Source organism: Carassius carassius, chromosome 2 (assembly GCF_963082965.1).
Source record: "Carassius carassius chromosome 2, fCarCar2.1, whole genome shotgun sequence".
In the NCBI taxonomy this organism is placed as follows: Eukaryota; Metazoa; Chordata; class Actinopteri; order Cypriniformes; family Cyprinidae; genus Carassius; species Carassius carassius.
In genome coordinates this window covers 31116130-31132460 of record NC_081756.1, presented here as the reverse complement: position 1 = coordinate 31132460, position 16331 = coordinate 31116130, and the positions used below count along the sequence as shown (strand labels likewise).

The 16331-nt window shown below is 37.9% G+C and overlaps 2 protein-coding genes across 3 annotated transcripts in view; one reads left to right on the top strand and one right to left on the bottom strand.

Moving 5' to 3' along the window:
- The first annotated feature begins 2749 nt into the window (after positions 1 to 2749).
- On the top strand, positions 2750 to 4256 carry LOC132097773 (cyclin-dependent kinase inhibitor 1B-like). Its single transcript, XM_059503699.1, has 3 exons — positions 2750 to 3350; positions 3464 to 3566; positions 3787 to 4256. Coding segments are annotated over exons 1-3 (621 nt in total). The 5' UTR covers positions 2750 to 2833; the 3' UTR covers positions 3788 to 4256.
- Positions 4257 to 9061: 4805 nt separating this feature from the next.
- Positions 9062 to 16331, bottom strand: part of LOC132108085 (potassium voltage-gated channel subfamily KQT member 1-like) — a 34944-nt gene continuing 27674 nt past the window's right edge. The window contains exons 13-17 of one of the 2 annotated variants that reach the window (XM_059514611.1): positions 15267 to 15342; positions 13619 to 13713; positions 13321 to 13367; positions 13070 to 13131; positions 9062 to 9874 (exon numbers count right to left, since the gene is read on the bottom strand). In XM_059514611.1, the coding sequence (XP_059370594.1) occupies positions 9659 to 9874; positions 13070 to 13131; positions 13321 to 13367; positions 13619 to 13713; positions 15267 to 15342 (496 nt within the window). In that variant the 3' untranslated portion in view covers positions 9062 to 9658. The remainder of the gene's footprint in view (positions 9875 to 13069; positions 13132 to 13320; positions 13368 to 13618; positions 13714 to 15266; positions 15343 to 16331) is intronic. The other variant, XM_059514621.1, reaches the window with a different exon arrangement.

Below are 16331 nucleotides of genomic sequence, written 5' to 3'. Positions count from 1 at the left end.
AGCGTAAACCGAATGAGAACATGGATCCATCATGCCTTGTTACCACTGTGCAGGCTGGTGGTGGTGGTGTAATGGTGTGGGGGATGTTTTCTTGGCACACTTTAGGCCCCTTAGTGCCAATTGGGCATCGTTTAAATGCCACAGCCTACCTGAGGATTGTTTCTGACCATGTCCATCCCTTTAAGACCACCATGTACCCATCCTCAGATGGCTACTTCCAGCAGGATAATGCACCCTGTCACAAAGCTTGAATCATTTCAAATTGGTTTCTTGAACATGACAATGAGTTCACTGTACTAAAATGGCCCCCACAGTCACTAGATCTCAACCCAATAGAGCATCTTTATGCATACATGTCCAGAACAGGTATCTGAGCTTTGGATAAAATCAGGTTCAAAATTATTGTTTCTTTTTTGTTGACATGTTAGAGTTTCCAAAGGGAAATTTGAATATAATAATAATTATTATTATTACATTTATCGAGCACTTTTCTAAGCACTCAAAGCGCTTTACATAGTCAGGCGTATCTCCTCATCCACCACCAGTGTGCAGCATCCATCTGGATGATGTGAAGGCAGCCATATTGCGCCAGAACACCCACCACACACCAGCTTACTGGTGGAGATGAGACAGAGTGATGAAGTCAATCAGTAGAAATGGGGATTGTTAGGAGGCCATGATGGTCAGAGGCCAATAGGCGAATTTTAGACAGGATGCCAAGGTCACCCAAAGACACCCTGGGATTTTTAATGACCACAGAGAGTCAGGACCTCGGTTTAACGTCTCATCCGAAGGACGGTGCTTGTTGACAGTATAGTGTCCCCATCACTACACTGGGAGGCTAGGACCCACACGGACCACAGGGTGAGCACCCCCTGCTGGCCTCACTAGCACCTCTTCCAGCAGCAACCTAGTTTTCCCAGGAGCTCTCCCATCCAGGTACTGACCAGGCTCAACTCTGCTTAGCTTTAGTGGGTAACCAGTCTTAGGCTACAGGATGACATGGCTGCGAATGCAAATATCTCTTTTTCATTCCATTAAAATGTAATTGAAATCTACAGATGCAAATAGATAAAATGTAATAAAATTAACACTTAAGTGTCTATTGATTAAATGTTTTTTGTAATGTCTTGCGAATGAAAAATAAGCATGCCACCAGCTGGAGGACGATTGTTATCTGACGTTAGTCTGCAGTTTCGGGAGACAGCCACTAGGTGTCAGCAACTCCTACTGAGATATAGCACCGAGGCGAACGAAGACGACGTCGATGTGCAAATCTACCACAGGCTCTGTCTTAAACAGTAAAATGCTGCCTCGTGAGGCAGTATACGGTAGTAGGAAGGCATCAAGAAGCATAGGAAGCTGGTCTGAAAAAAAAAATGCTGCAATGGGCTGTCGTCGTCGTCTCGCTGACTAACTAAGCAACAGGCCATATCTTTAAGTATGTAAAAACACAATTTTATACAGTCAGAAGGAGCTTTAATTATTCAAGAAATAAATGATATCTTAAGTCATATATGTAAGTTAAAATATTAGATGTGAAATATAAAAATGTATAAGTATATAACGCTAATAAACGATGAGGTGCTGGCCTGGAGACAAGCACTCACCCAGAGCGAACTATGTGCAGCGATAATTGTTGTTATATTGACATTATCTTGGGAAACTTAGCACATAATGTGGATAACTTGAATTTATTATTCACACTTAATTAGCATGTTGTATTTGGGTGGAGAGTTAGTGTTACTCGTTTCGAGTTAGTTTTTTTTAATCTTCGTGAAGCAGATCTCGTCCTCTCAGATTCAGTCACGCGCACCGCGGCCATGTTGCGAACGCGGTTGACGTCATCGCCCGAGTCACCTGGTTGGTTGAGGTTCGCGCGCCTTTTGTGGGCACCGCCCGGCGGCTGCGGCTACAGAGGTGCGCGCATTTGAGAAGTGTCGCGACTTGATTTAGATTCAGCGTTTAGATTTGTGTGCGTCACTTCGATTTCGGTATTTATCATACTTACATTCAACGCTTGTTTAATAATTTATACTAAAGATTTTACTAAATTCAATGTAATACTAAAGACACAACGTAAACCTTAAGGTGTGTTGTTTTAAAATGCACCATTTTTAAAAAATATGTTGTAACTAAATGTATCGTTTAAGAGATGCAGTCGGTATCAGGGGGCATTTAAAGATAACCCCACTGAATGCTAATAACTATAATTTACACCAAATTAAATAATGTTGAAACTGAGCCAGCACGTACACACTTTATGAACAAGAGGACATTGTTGTTAATTAATGAAGATGATAATAAATACGGCAGACTTGACTTCACTCGAATATTCGAAATATTCTAATACTTTTATAATTAATTTAATAAAGGCTAGTAGTAATACAATTTTATATTGGTTTAATATTTATGTCGCATATATATATTTATCACGTTGTTGCTGTATAGTATATTGAGAGACCTAGGCTATTATTTTGTTTTCCTTTATTAACGATAGTTAAATTACACTTTGGTAAAAAATTACCCCGTTTGTAACATTGTTAACATTTTTTATTTTTTCTTCTTTTTTGAAAACAGTCCCGTATTTCATGGTATTAGCCAACCCGTTGCACAGTGGCCGTGATTTTCAAAGTGAGGGGGAAGGTAACTTTGCTGATACTGGTTGGGGGGGGGGGGGGGGGGGGTGGTACACAGGCCGTGGTGGTCGTCTAGCCAATCGGAGGATTTTGCTCGTACAGAGCTGGCCTTTAACCACCGGCACGGATATAAACAGACTACAGACAGCAAGAACTAAACAAACGTCGGCGTACGGCATTGACTTTTAGGCATCATGGCAAACGTGGACGTGTCAAGCAATCTGGAGCGTCATGTTGCACGGAGGACCTTTCCTCTTCTCGCGCGCACAAAGGTTTGCCGTAACCTTTTCGGACCCGTGGATCACGAGGAGCTGCACTGCGAAATGAAACTTAAACTCCAGGAGATCACCGAGCGGGACCAGAACCGGTGGAACTTTAACTTTGAGACCAACTCGCCTTTGAACGGAGATTACGAGTGGGAGGAGATTTCTGAAGACACATTACCGTTTTTCTACAAGGATAAAGTCCAAATTAAGAGAGCGTCTGTTATGGCAACAGGAGACGCGTCCAGCGCTGTTGACTGCGGGTTACATGGGGTTTCCAGGGGTCCGGTAGAGTCCGCGGACGTCCCGAGTCGACACGGAGAACTCAACCAAGAGAACCTCTCAGGTGCACTCAACTCAAGACCAGCTCGCTCTCCAGTTCTCAGAAACACGCGCAAGAGGTCCCTCATCCCAGAGACCCCCAGACACAGCACGCCACAGATCACAGGTAAATAACTTTAAACTATAGATGGAAACTATGGAAACTGTTTAAAGATCTCGATATTTAATGTGAAATGCAAGCGAACATTTCTAACGGCTATTAATATTGATTTCCACCAGACTTCTTCCCGAAAAGAAAAAGGACCCCGGAGTCCAAGCAGGATGACGGGAGCGCGCTTCAAGCCGCCAGCACTGAAGTGACGCCGCGTAAAACAATACGATGGTACGATCAGCTCCGGGTGCCTATATCAGTGAAATGTTATTACTATTCTAATAATTATCATTGCTATTTTTATTACCCTATTACTAATTGTAGTAAACTTGTAACTGATTGACGACAACGAAATCAGTCGAATTCCTTCATTTAAATGTCCATGCGCCGATTTAAAGCTGTTGTTTAGCTGTGGAACAAACGCTAAATCCTCGTTTTCTTTGCTTTATAGATGTTTGCACTCCACGCAGCAGTCCACATGTGTTTATCTGCAGAGCGGATGAAGAAAACAAGGGGACACACTTTTACTCTTTCTCATGTAGCAATAATGGCTCCGCCAACACAGACTTTGTTGCAGTGTTACAATGTCTAAACGGTGCAATGTGATATTTCGTTTGTTTTGAACTGTGTAGAGGGCTATACCACACTGCTCTAAATAGAGCAATACCTGTTTGTTTGATTTCTTAAATATACTAACTTATTTTATTTATGTTTATAATACTCGGTTACTCTTTATTATTTACAGCTATTGTTATTGTTTTTTATCATTTTGGCCATATTTTATGTTGTGTTTTATTTAAGTTTTGTTTGCAATTGCAACATCATGCAAAGAATTGTTCTGAGCCGTGTTTGTTAAAGTATATACTGTAGCTCACGCTGTACCTTTGAATCAAAGTGTAAATTAAATTATATTTTTGCTAACCCTGTCGTATTCACGTGTGTTCTGGAGTTATGTATACCGTTTAGACACGTTGTTGTGGATCATGGGATGTGGGTAAACTGCAAAAGAAAAGAAAAAAATGTTTGCCATACACTTTTGTGGCATCAACATTTTGCCTGTGACAAAAAAGGAGAGTTTGGCCTCTAAACAGGAGGGACTCAGCTGTTCCGCCCTCAGTGTTTGTGGGGAGGGATATGCGGGCAGCTGCGTGCTATAGGGAGGATTTAAATGCCATTTTCTTTCCATAATGAAGGAGGCAGGTGCCCTTGGAACCCCGCTTTGTCCACATAAGACCTTCATTTTCAGCACCCTCTCAGCTATCCCGCTAATGAAACACTTACCAAGACTTGAACAAAATGGGCTTCTATTTACACGCCAACCACCTGCCACCCCCCCCCCCCCCTTACCTACACACTATCTGTGAATAACATTGACTATAGATACCACCACTCGCCAGATCTTTATAATGTCATTGATAGGAGGAAAAAAGACGATATAGACAAAACAGTGACCAAAACGAAATCTAATGGTGAGCAATATTTTATCTATCCAATTTGATTTTTTTTAATTTGGTTCGTTGACCATTTTAAGAGTATCAGACTTATAGCTGCTTGATTTCTACATCAGTTGCGTTTCAAATGACGAAAAATCAATTGACATAAAAATTTGTTATGAGCAGCTTTTTAAAACTGATAATAAATTGAAAAGAAACGAAAACTGGATGAAATAGATTGTATTCACAATAGAAATGATCTAGTTTTTTATTTGTAATTTACACGAAAAACGAAAACCTTTTTAACTTTGAGAAAAAAAAAAAAAAAAAAAAAAAAAAAAAATATATATATATATATATATATATATATATATATATATATATAGCAACAGGACATAATATGAATTAAATTATATATATATATATATATCCAGCCAATCGAAGTTTGTTAGCCTCCGAATTTTTTCCTTTAATTTGCGTCGTTCGCGTTTGGTGAAGAGTAGGCCTACCAGTGTTTCGCCAGATATAACCTCTCTCTAAAGAAGTTCCCCATTTCCATGACCATCTGGCACCAAAAAAGGCGAAATGGAACAAAGGCCGCTAAAGGCGAGTGCCATCGCATTCACCTGCAAATGAGGCTTTGTGCTCTCCGAAGCACTCGGTGCTCACAAATCCTGTTTGCCTTTGTTTCTAGTCCCTATCTAGTCGTGTGCGAGGAAACAGAGATAGGCCTACTCCAGTCAGCGACTGACCATCGTTCAAATGAAGAATCGAATGAGATGAGATTTGAAACGCGATTGCATGAAGATTGTTGGATAACACTTTAAATAGCCTAAATATGCTTGTAATGTATACATAATTAACTAGCCATAATAATATAACACATATTAATAATATTATTAGCCTAGTTATTTTTATTCGGCATCTGAGGAGTTTAATCACTACTGATGTAGCCTAAGTAGGCTATCGTGTATTGTGAATTTTGTATAAAAGTTTATGTAATAGGTACGCATTATGATCAAGAGGTAAAATTATTCTATTTACCGGAACGTTTTTTTCTTGTTATGTTTCGCGTTCGCGAACTAGCAGACACCATCGTGCTTCACAATTATTAATGAAAAACTAGGATTTTAATAAACATAATTGTGTGACTTTAATGTGAGGAATCCCCCAGGGTTTATTCGGACCTCATTATTTGAGCTTTTACACTAAAATCATTATGTCCAGATTGACAGGGTTTCTAATATGTTCCGTTAAAGCTCAGCTGGGTTTCCTGACCAGATGGATTACCTCAGGCTCATGGGACATCGATTTTTATCAGCAAATCCCACAAATACACACCCATTCAGCCCATGCAGTCTATACATTATTAAATAATGTTAAGAGTTCAATTCGAATCCTTTTATTCGGACTAAAACATTATTCAAATCGTGCTCGTTTATTTGACTTAAAACTACGAAATAGTGTGCAACTTCTGAATTCAAAATACCGTATTAGAACACACTAATCTACAAAATATGATCAAGTAATTTAAATAAATAATTTAAATCATAAATAATAAAAAAAAATTAAAGAGTGTTTTTCAATCTTAAAAAAAAAAAAAAAAAAATATATATATATATATATATATATATATATATATATATATATATTTTTTTTTTTTTTTAAATATATATATATATATAATTAATGTCCCCCCTCAACTGCCATTCATTTATTTTTCTATAAATCACTTTCCCAACATTGCTACCCACAAACATCTGCAATTTGCAACAAAACCATCAAACCATTCATGTGTTGTAGCCCTCTCTATTTCAGAGCTGGTTCTCTTTCACTAATAAAACCCATAAAACTAGAGGAGGCACTGGCAAGCTGTGTCTTCAAGGCTGGATACACCTCTTTGGATTCACTAGCTAGAATTAATGGCATTTGGTCTCAAAATTTGCTCAGCGGTCCTAGAGACAGTGACAGCAGTACGTCCTTTTAAACGAATAACAAAGGCTTATCATTTATCTGGCGGCATATGGGCCAGACCCCCTCTGTAGCAGGCCTGCTCTCTGTGGTGTCTGTCAATACTGTTGTCCTGTTGATTCTATTGTTGACATAGTTGTCCTGTCATGAGGAGGTATATTCTATACAGTATCAGACACTTGTTTTATTCCTCTTCTCTATGGGACTTTTTATTTTTTATTTTATATAAGCCAGATATGGTATATCATGTTTTATATTGGCTGGTTTTATTGACTTAAGATTAAGTTGGCACACATGGTTCAAGAACAAGGTGACATTCTGGTTTGCTACTTCAGCTTTCCTGATATTTAATCCTAAGCCTTCAATAACAGGAGTGAGATAATAAAGACAAAATCGTCATGCATTTCAGGAATGTGTATGTGACGGAATGTCTCATTTGTTGCACATATTACAGCTGACAATGGTCCATACGAGAAGCTGTGCATGAACAAAAGCAGAGTGGACAGCCGTGTTACTGCCCAGGATAAGGTCAGAGGGTGCAAATGTAGTCATCCCCATAGCAACAAATCCCCTCACCCCTGAGAGCAAATGTATTGTCATAAGATCAGAGGTCACAGTGCTCCCCATATGGTCGTGTGCTGCATAAGTCATTGATATGTCGGGATGCTCTAAAGGAATTCTGAAAGTGTCACTGAAAGTCTTTTAGAAAAAAGACAACAACTGTTCCTGAATGCCATAATGCCTCCAGACCAGCATAAATAGCACTATTCTGGCCTGATGGTGAAGGAAAAGAGCGGGAAGCTGGACTGCACACACTTGTGTTTGAATAGCCAAGACGTTTGACCTCACTGAAACATTGCAGAAATTACTGCAGACATGAGTGAGGAACTCAATTCCAATATTGCATTTTTTAAATCGTGAGAAGAAAAAGCACTTCTTAAAAATCACAGTTAGGATTTTAATGGGGAATTGAATCAGTAGTTTTTGTAGGATACAGCATTTATTTATTTTTTTTACAAAAACTAGTACATTCATATTAGTGAATAAACATAAATAAAAACCTGATTGAGAGGACACAAGTTCTGAAACAGTATTTACACATTTGTGAGCCTCTAAAAGCTTATTAGTGATTTATAAACAAGAGCAAAGAGCACACTTTTTGTTCCTGTCAACAGAAATAATTTAAAGGGGTCATATGATGTGATTTCAAATTTTTTCTTTCTCTTTGAAATGTTACAAGCTCTTGGTGCATGAAGAAGATCTGTAAAGTTGCAAAGACTAAAGTCTCAAATCCAAAGAGATATTATTTATAAAAGTTAAGTCTTGTCCACACATCTCTACGTCACTGTGTGGGAAGATTTGCATAACACCACCCAAATGTTCACACAAAGAAAGAAGGCGTAACTTTTATTCTCGCTGTAGTATTGTTGTTGGCACCGCCGTCATGTTGTATAGATGCTGTGTGTTTCACTGTGAAAGCAAAACTACTTTGTTTGGCCTTCCAAAAGAGGTTGATATCTGCTTTGTCATGCCTAGAGATGATCCATGCTGTTCGCGGAGGAAATACATCAACCTTGCACTGTGGATTAGCTTTCAACGAGGGCAAAGCAAAATTCAGCCCGTGGTCGTCACATGTGGTTGCCTGCAAGCTGCTGGCTGCACCGTTCTCAAGTCCGCCGGCCGTTCATCACTCAAGCATGCAGTGTGTGACGCATTTTATGGAGGACTGTTTCCTAACCCTTCAGAGTAACCTACAATGGGTCTGTGCTCAAAGGCTGCTTCTATAAAGTCGAGGAGTTACACCTTTGCAAGGACAGTCTGATGCTTCTGACTCACAGCCTGTAAGTATGTTTTTATATTTAAAGAATTTGCCAATGATGATTCAAACACGAGTTTTTAGCAGTTTAGAGTAGCGCTTGTTGTTTGTCGTTTCTCTGATCACAAATGCAGACATGGTTTTGTTTACATGGCACGATAAGCAACACGTAAAAACACAGTATAAGTCATTATAATCAGTAATTATGTCCCCACTGGACCTAATGGGTTTTATTGGTTTTGTCTCGTCGTGCCAGGAGACGCCATCACAGTATGGTAAGGGTCGTAACATTTCCGTCACACACTTGAGGTATTCAGCCAATCACAATGCACTGGATAGCTGGCCAATCAGAGCACACCTCGCTTTTCAGAACGATGAGCTTTGTAAAAATGTATTGCCTTACAGAAAGGCGGGGCATAGGGGAGAATCAATAATGTACAGTATGTGGAAAATAATGGTTTTTTTTTAACCTTAAACTGCATAAACATATTGAATTACACCAAATACACAACATAATGTTCTTTTTTAGCAACGTCACATGACCCCTTTAAAAACATTCAACAATTCATAACACTCCAAATAATGTCACAATGTTCATATCTGCACATCTAAAAATAAGGGTTCTTTACTGGCATCTGGAACATCCATGGAAACTTTCCACTGTACAAAAGGTTCTTTATAATTGAAAAAGTTTCTTTAATTTATTAAAAAGTTCTTCACTCTAAACAATTATTCTTTTAAGAACTGTTCACTGAAAGGTTCTTTTGGGAATACAATAATGGTTCTTCAATGAAATCCCCCTTGTTGAACCCTTAATTTTAACAGTGGACGGAAGAAGTCAAACTTATCACAAAAAGTATGAAATACCTTCGTTTAAAATAAAAAACTGCACAAACAATGGTATGCTAAAAATATGTTTCCATGTCTTGTTGCTTCAAAAGAAATTCAATTCAAATTCTAAAGATGGAATAGTCAAAGAAGACGATATTTTAAAATCAGCTGATGCTGAACCTGAGCCATACCTAATCTCTTATATTAATTCTAACCAAAACTGGCCCAGTATATCAGGCACTCTGTGATTTAGTGGTGCTTTAGTGACTCGCTCAGCTGTCTTCGTGAATGACAGTTGTTGTGGACAGTTGCTCTGAGCTGGACAGGCTGTCCTGTCTGCACGGCACTGAAAGGCTGAAGGTGGCTGACTGTCGGTGGAAGCTGCTACGCAGTTCCTTCCCTCTGGCCAGATCTCCTCGTCTCTCTCGCGCCAACATGAGGTTGAGAGATTCTGCAATGCTGTTCAGTGTCCTGTCCATGTGTGTGATCTGTGGGGAAACGAGTGTGTGGCCTCAGCACATCTTTCAAACCAGTGTCTAAAATAACGTAGTCACAGCGTCTGTGTAAATAACGTCATAAACAAGAGCCAAACCGTCAATGCATGCTGTTAAACACCAGCAACTGATACAAGATCCCATCTGTACAAATAGACTAGAATAGACTTGTATTGTTAAAAGCGCTATATAAATAAAGGTGACTTGACTTGACAAGCAAAGGCAATAAATCCAATCTTCTATATGTTGTAAATGGGATTAAAGTTTAATCAATAAGGTGATGATGGATAGTAAAAACATGAAAAGATTAGGCCACACTAATTTGTTAAAAGTGAATATCAATGTTGAATTGAGTGGAAACTATCATCTAGTCAGGGCTGTGGTTATTTAACATTGAAATAGAGGACCATTATTGTGACATATATTCGTAAACTATTTTGAGAAATGAACAGGAAACGGCAAGTAATTTAAATGTGACATTTTATAGTAGAAAGACTGAAATAGTATTTTGTACTCCAAGAATCTTTTTTTGATTTACAACTTCAAAGATATATTTTTTAGAGTGTGTCAGAGTAGTTTACGTTACTGTCTATGTTCATAAAAACCAACAAACTTCAATACCAGTGGGATTTCTTGTTAAATATTTAAAGGGATTCATGTTTGAGAGGAAGAAAACTGTCAGATAAATACTTATAATTTTACATTTGGGGAGCCAGATGTCTTGACGTTCTTTCCCTTGGGTTTAGGGTAAGTGACGTGTGGAGCCAGTGCTGTCTACACTCCATTAGAAATAACCAGATGAGTGTCTCCGTGCTGAACCACAGTTTACACAATGATAGTGGCACCACAGTCACATACAAACACATACACACATGCACAAACACACCCCACCATACAGAGTACGGGCAGGAAATTCAAGCATGTAAACATATACAGCCGTTCCCCATATAGACATGAATGCAAACATGCACATTGCTAACCACAGAGAAAAACAAGATCTTGAATTCATCAAAATTAAAATTCTGTCATAATTTACTCACACTCACTTACAAGTTTGTCATAGTACTATAAAATATCACATTTACAGTTTTGCCCCTATAAACCAAAAGTAGTCTTTATTGAATATTATAAACTTGTAATTTGATGGGGAAATATATTTAGTTGGCAAAACTATATAAAGTTACACAGTCATGTCTGTAGTTTAAATAAATGAATTATATATATATATATATATACACACACAATCACTCACACACACACACACACACACACACACACACACACACACATATATATGTATATATATAAACATACACTACTATTTAAAACTTCAGGGCCATTAAGATTTTTTTTTATGGTTTAAGTTTAAATACGTTATATTCACTAACAATAAAGACATGTATATGCACATGCATAATGTAATAAAAGATTTATATTTCAAATGAATGCTGTTGTTTTTAACTTTCCCATCACCCTGAAAGAATTTAAAAAAAAAGAAAAAAAATGTATCATGGTTTCCACAATAATATTAGGCAGCACAACTGGTTCCAATATTGATAATTATGGAAAATGTTCTTTAAGCAAGAAATGTTTTGTAAATTCAAGGAATAAATTACATTATAAAATATATATACATATTTTTTTAAAATTGTAATAATATTACACAGTATTACTGTATTTTACTGTATTTTTAACATAATGCAGCCTTGGAGAGTGTAAGATATATATATTTTTTTTATAACAACCCAAACATTTTAAACAGCAGTGTATATGATTAAATGAAAGACAAAAGAAGAGAAATGTTAAAACTGTCCCCCCCCCCCCCAAAAAAAGCCCTAAATGTGTAGAGAGTTCAGTCAGAGTGGAGGGCAATGCAGTAGAGAATTACTTCAGATGGCTGTTTGCTTAAATATTAAGGCTATTTGTTCCTGTTTATGCCAGATACTGCCTGCTTCCTGTTTACCACAGAATTATGGGAAGAAGAGCGACACTGTAAAGGGGTAGGGTATCCTGTACACAGCCTGTACAACTAATGACACATTTTCAAACAGTTCTTTACAGTAAAAAGTTGAAGACGGTGGATCCTGCTGGGAAATTTTTAATTTGGTTACTCAATGCATCAATCACTATCATTGCCACAGAAATGGGCCTAACATTACAAGAAGTGAGTCAATGAGATCAAAACAATCCTAAAGTAATCTTTTTTTAATGTTTTGATATAAATAAATAAAAGGCAGCACAAGATGCAATTTATCCCTACAGATACGTCAGCTATGAAAACCATTATAAAGATCAAATTTCTCTTAAAACTTTTTCCTAAGCATTTTTAGTAAAGAATTTAAAATGTCCTAACACAGGCCTTTTTCAGGCATTTTCGTAAAATAAGTCAATTTGTTTCTTACTCAAACATCTAGGAGAAACAAAGAGGGAGAAAGTGAATGAGTGAGTGAGTATGTGAGAGAGAGATCATGTGAACAAGTGTGTACACTGTTTCCAGCTTGTGTCTGGGATGAGAGCTGTTTGTAAAAGGATTTATGGCTGGAGTGGCAAATGAACAGGAGCAGAGTGAGGGTTTGTAGAGCTCCAGAATCCCCTTCATTCTGAAAGGCCAACAGACCTCTCACTTTTAGACACACACACACACACACACACACACACACACACACACACACACACACACACACACACACACACACACACACACACACACACACACACACACACACACACACACACAAGCTAGAAAGCTGTTCTTTTTAGAGTCTTAACACCCTTATCAGCACACATCCCTCAAAGAGACTGTTTGAGAAGTCTTCAAAAAGTGATGTTTGATCGAAAGCAGAGAAAGAGAGATGTTCCTTCTGCCTCCAGGTTAAAGGCTTGATGAATGAAGCTAACAGATCTTTATCTGCCCTTGCCGAACCAATTGTGCTGTGTGCATTTGCTAAAAAACTAAAGAACTGGAACTTGTTGTTATACTAATGGGAGGCTTCTTGGAAATGCATGGTTTCTGAGCTTATTGCTCAGTAAAATTCAAGAGCATGCGGTATTAACTAAAGAGATATTTCACATAATAAGGTAAAGACATGTTTTCCCTGTATTTTTACAAGACAAAATGCTATAAATGTCCTTTTCTCTAAGTTTAGCTAAATCCTACTCTGGCTGTAGCAAAAATATTCAAGCACTTACCTTCTCTTCCATCCTGTTGAGTCTGGAGCCAATAGTGTTTATGCCTTTGTCTTTTATGCGCTCTAAAGGAGACGAGAATGGTGCCAAGAAAAACATAATGAACACCCTGCATAAACACGAATATGCACTAAGACTACAAGACACCAATAAACAGCAAAATTAAGAACAACGAAGGGGTCAAACTGTAGCAAAACATGGTGTGGGGTCAAGGAATGTGAGAGCAGAGAGTGTAAAGAATGGCTCAGCTTTACCTGAACTTGTCTGGTAGAAAGACAGCTTCCCTAAGGACTGATCCAGTCTGTCAGGGCCAAGTGTGCGGCATGTGAAATGTTCATGTGCAGAAACAGCAGATGAAATGTGAGAGGAATAGTGACAGGGATGAATGTACACTTAACTTCCCAGCTTTGTTTACCCAGAGGTCATGGAACTGTCATTTATATTGCTCTTCTACCTCTAAAATGTCATTCACGATAGCCATGTTACAGTCAACACTCTTCTCAACACAAGCTTAACTGCTGCTAACTGATACAAAGTGAGTCCTTATCCCACCTTCTCTGGAGCTCCTTGATGCGCACCATGAGGTTGAGATGACCTTGCGAATACTGCTCAATGACGTCCCTCACATCGTACGGCTTACGTGCTTGCTGCAAAAACACAAATACATACAAAAAACAGCCAATATAATAGAATATTTTATTTATAACAAAACAGTAATATTTGATAAAATCACTGATGTCTACAATATATATAATGTATAAAAGTGCTGTCAGATGATTATAAAAATAAAAGTTATAATATATGAGTGTGCACTGTGTATATTCATTTTGTATATTTAAATACAAACACATAAATGTATATATTTAAGAAAATTATGCTTATATATATATATATATATATATATATATATATATATATATATATATATAAATTTAAAATATAATAATTTAAATATACAAATGTATATACATAAATGTATATACAAATATTTTCAAAACAGGTACTGTATGTATGTGTATTTATATATACGTAATAAACACAGTGCAAATACATATAGTATGCAAACAAAAACTTTTATTTTGGATGCGATTAATTACGATTAATCGTTTGACAGTACTTATTTAAGTGAAATAAAATAAATACAAACTAAAATAAAAATAAAAATGTGACCAGTCACAGCATGTAAAATGTAAAAAAAAAAATCCATATACGCTTACATCTTTTACATAAAATCTGGTTATGATCTTGCAGGGCCGTGTATATGAATGAACCTTAAGATGAATAGTCTGAAATCATCATGAGTGTGAACTCTTTACTTGATACAGCCAGCCCAAAATCAATCAAGCCCAAAGGGATAATATTTCCTCTTGATCATCACCTTTGAAGAAAATAAGTCACATCTGCTGACACCAAATGTACATCTTAATCAAATGCTTAATCATTGCTTTTAGAGCATAGTGAGCACAGGTGATGATGCTTATGGCTATGTACATTTATTTGAACTTCCTGACTAACACGGGAAAGATGTGTGAAACTTCACGTTTGCTACAGAACGTAAGCTCGGTTTGATTAGCGTCAGTGAAATAGCCAAACATTCACACATCTCTGGCACAAATGAACCAATTCAGGAGAAGAGTCTTTCAAAGGAGGGTAAACATTGTCATGACATCAGAAACAGTAAATCTAGCCGGCAGCATCTGACAGACTCTCCAAAGTGTGTGTTCTGTGTCACAAGAGTGTGTGAGAGGAGGGGAGAAGGACTTGGGGAAAATAAGGGGATTGAGAGATGACTGAGGCAAGTGGGTCAAATGGAAGGATGGCGAGGGGATGGGAGGGCAAAGAGAAAAGACAAATAAAGTGCAATAACGAGTTATCAAGTGTGGCACAGCTGCATAAAGGAGAAGAAAGTGTGCAGGATAGCTATTAAGGTAATCTTTTGACATTAGCATGTATTTTTGAGGCAGAGCATCTGCTGTTACTGATTGAGTCCCAACTCAAGATCTTCCCTTCCATACGTTTCGAAAAACACCTCACGACTTACACTGAAATTCATTAAGAAATTCTAATTACTGGAAACATGTGAATTTAGAAGTCATTGAAGTTTCTTCATCATCATATATAAAATTGCATTAAACACCACAACCAAGAGACACAAGTCTGCATTTTGGTTGTGCTTGCAAACAGAAGAAGAAACTCTTACCTGGAACTTCTTTTTGGCCACAAAGTAAAACATCCTCTGGATCACACGAATGGCTGCTCGATGGGAATCCCGCAACCTGTGTGTTTTTGTGTCATGATTAGTATTAGAGAGATACATTTACAGGGATAGTTTACACAAATATGAAAATTATGTCATTATACCACCCTCAAGTCATTTCAAACCTGTAGGACCACTGTGCAACACAAAGATAATTTCAAAAATCGCTATTTTTTCACCTTACAATGAGAGGCAATGATATTTTGGACATCACCGTCTTTCATTGGATGGGCAAAGACATTCTTCAAAATATTCTCTTATATGACTCTCTAATAAAGTCATACAGGTTTGGAACGACATGAAGGCTCATTTTTGGAAGAATTATCCCTTTAAGTGCTAAGATTATCAAATAATTTTTACATTTTCGGAAATTAGAACTACATTTTTGATCTAGATGTTTTTGTCTGTGGTGATAAATGTGGTATCTGATATTATGGTTGCATATGCCACCCCTAACTAACTTAGCACAATCAGTTCTCTTTCACATTTTCAATGTAATTTGCAAAACAATCCTATCAGTCTCCGGCAGGTCCTTCAGGTGCAGCTTTTGCAAGTGACCACTGAGCACAAGGGTCACGACCAGGACACAGTGTCTAAGAGAAAATACAAGGCTCGCTCTGCTTTTCAAAGGTTTCAAAAACCACAGCGCTGAGATTTGGTGGGGGGAAGGGGACTGACTCCCAGGAGACCCAAGGTTATCTAGGGGAATGGGATATGGTCTCAAAGAAAGATGAAGTATGAGAGGTACACTTTCCCTTGCACGTCAGCTCCCGCGTGGGAGTATATGTGAAACGTGCCTGTAACATGTTAGCATGCCAAGACTTGGATCTGTTGCATGTCACTCTGACAAAAGATGGAGCGCACTCTCACTAGTTTCTTTAAAATGCATTAGCAGTAGACTGGCTGCAGGCTATCAAGCCTCATTGACTTCATGGACGTGGCTGTTGACAGTTTCTGGTTTCTCCCTGGCTGAGGGCTACTGGGAAATGAGGAATAAGGCATATGCCA

Coding starts and splice junctions, on each gene's coding strand:
- LOC132097773 (XM_059503699.1), top strand. CDS start 2,834: ATGGCAAACGTGGACGTGTCAAGCAATCTGGAGCGTCATGTTGCACGG. Junction 3,351..3,463: donor CAGCACGCCACAGATCACAG/GTAAATAACTTT, acceptor GATTTCCACCAG/ACTTCTTCCCGAAAAGAAAA.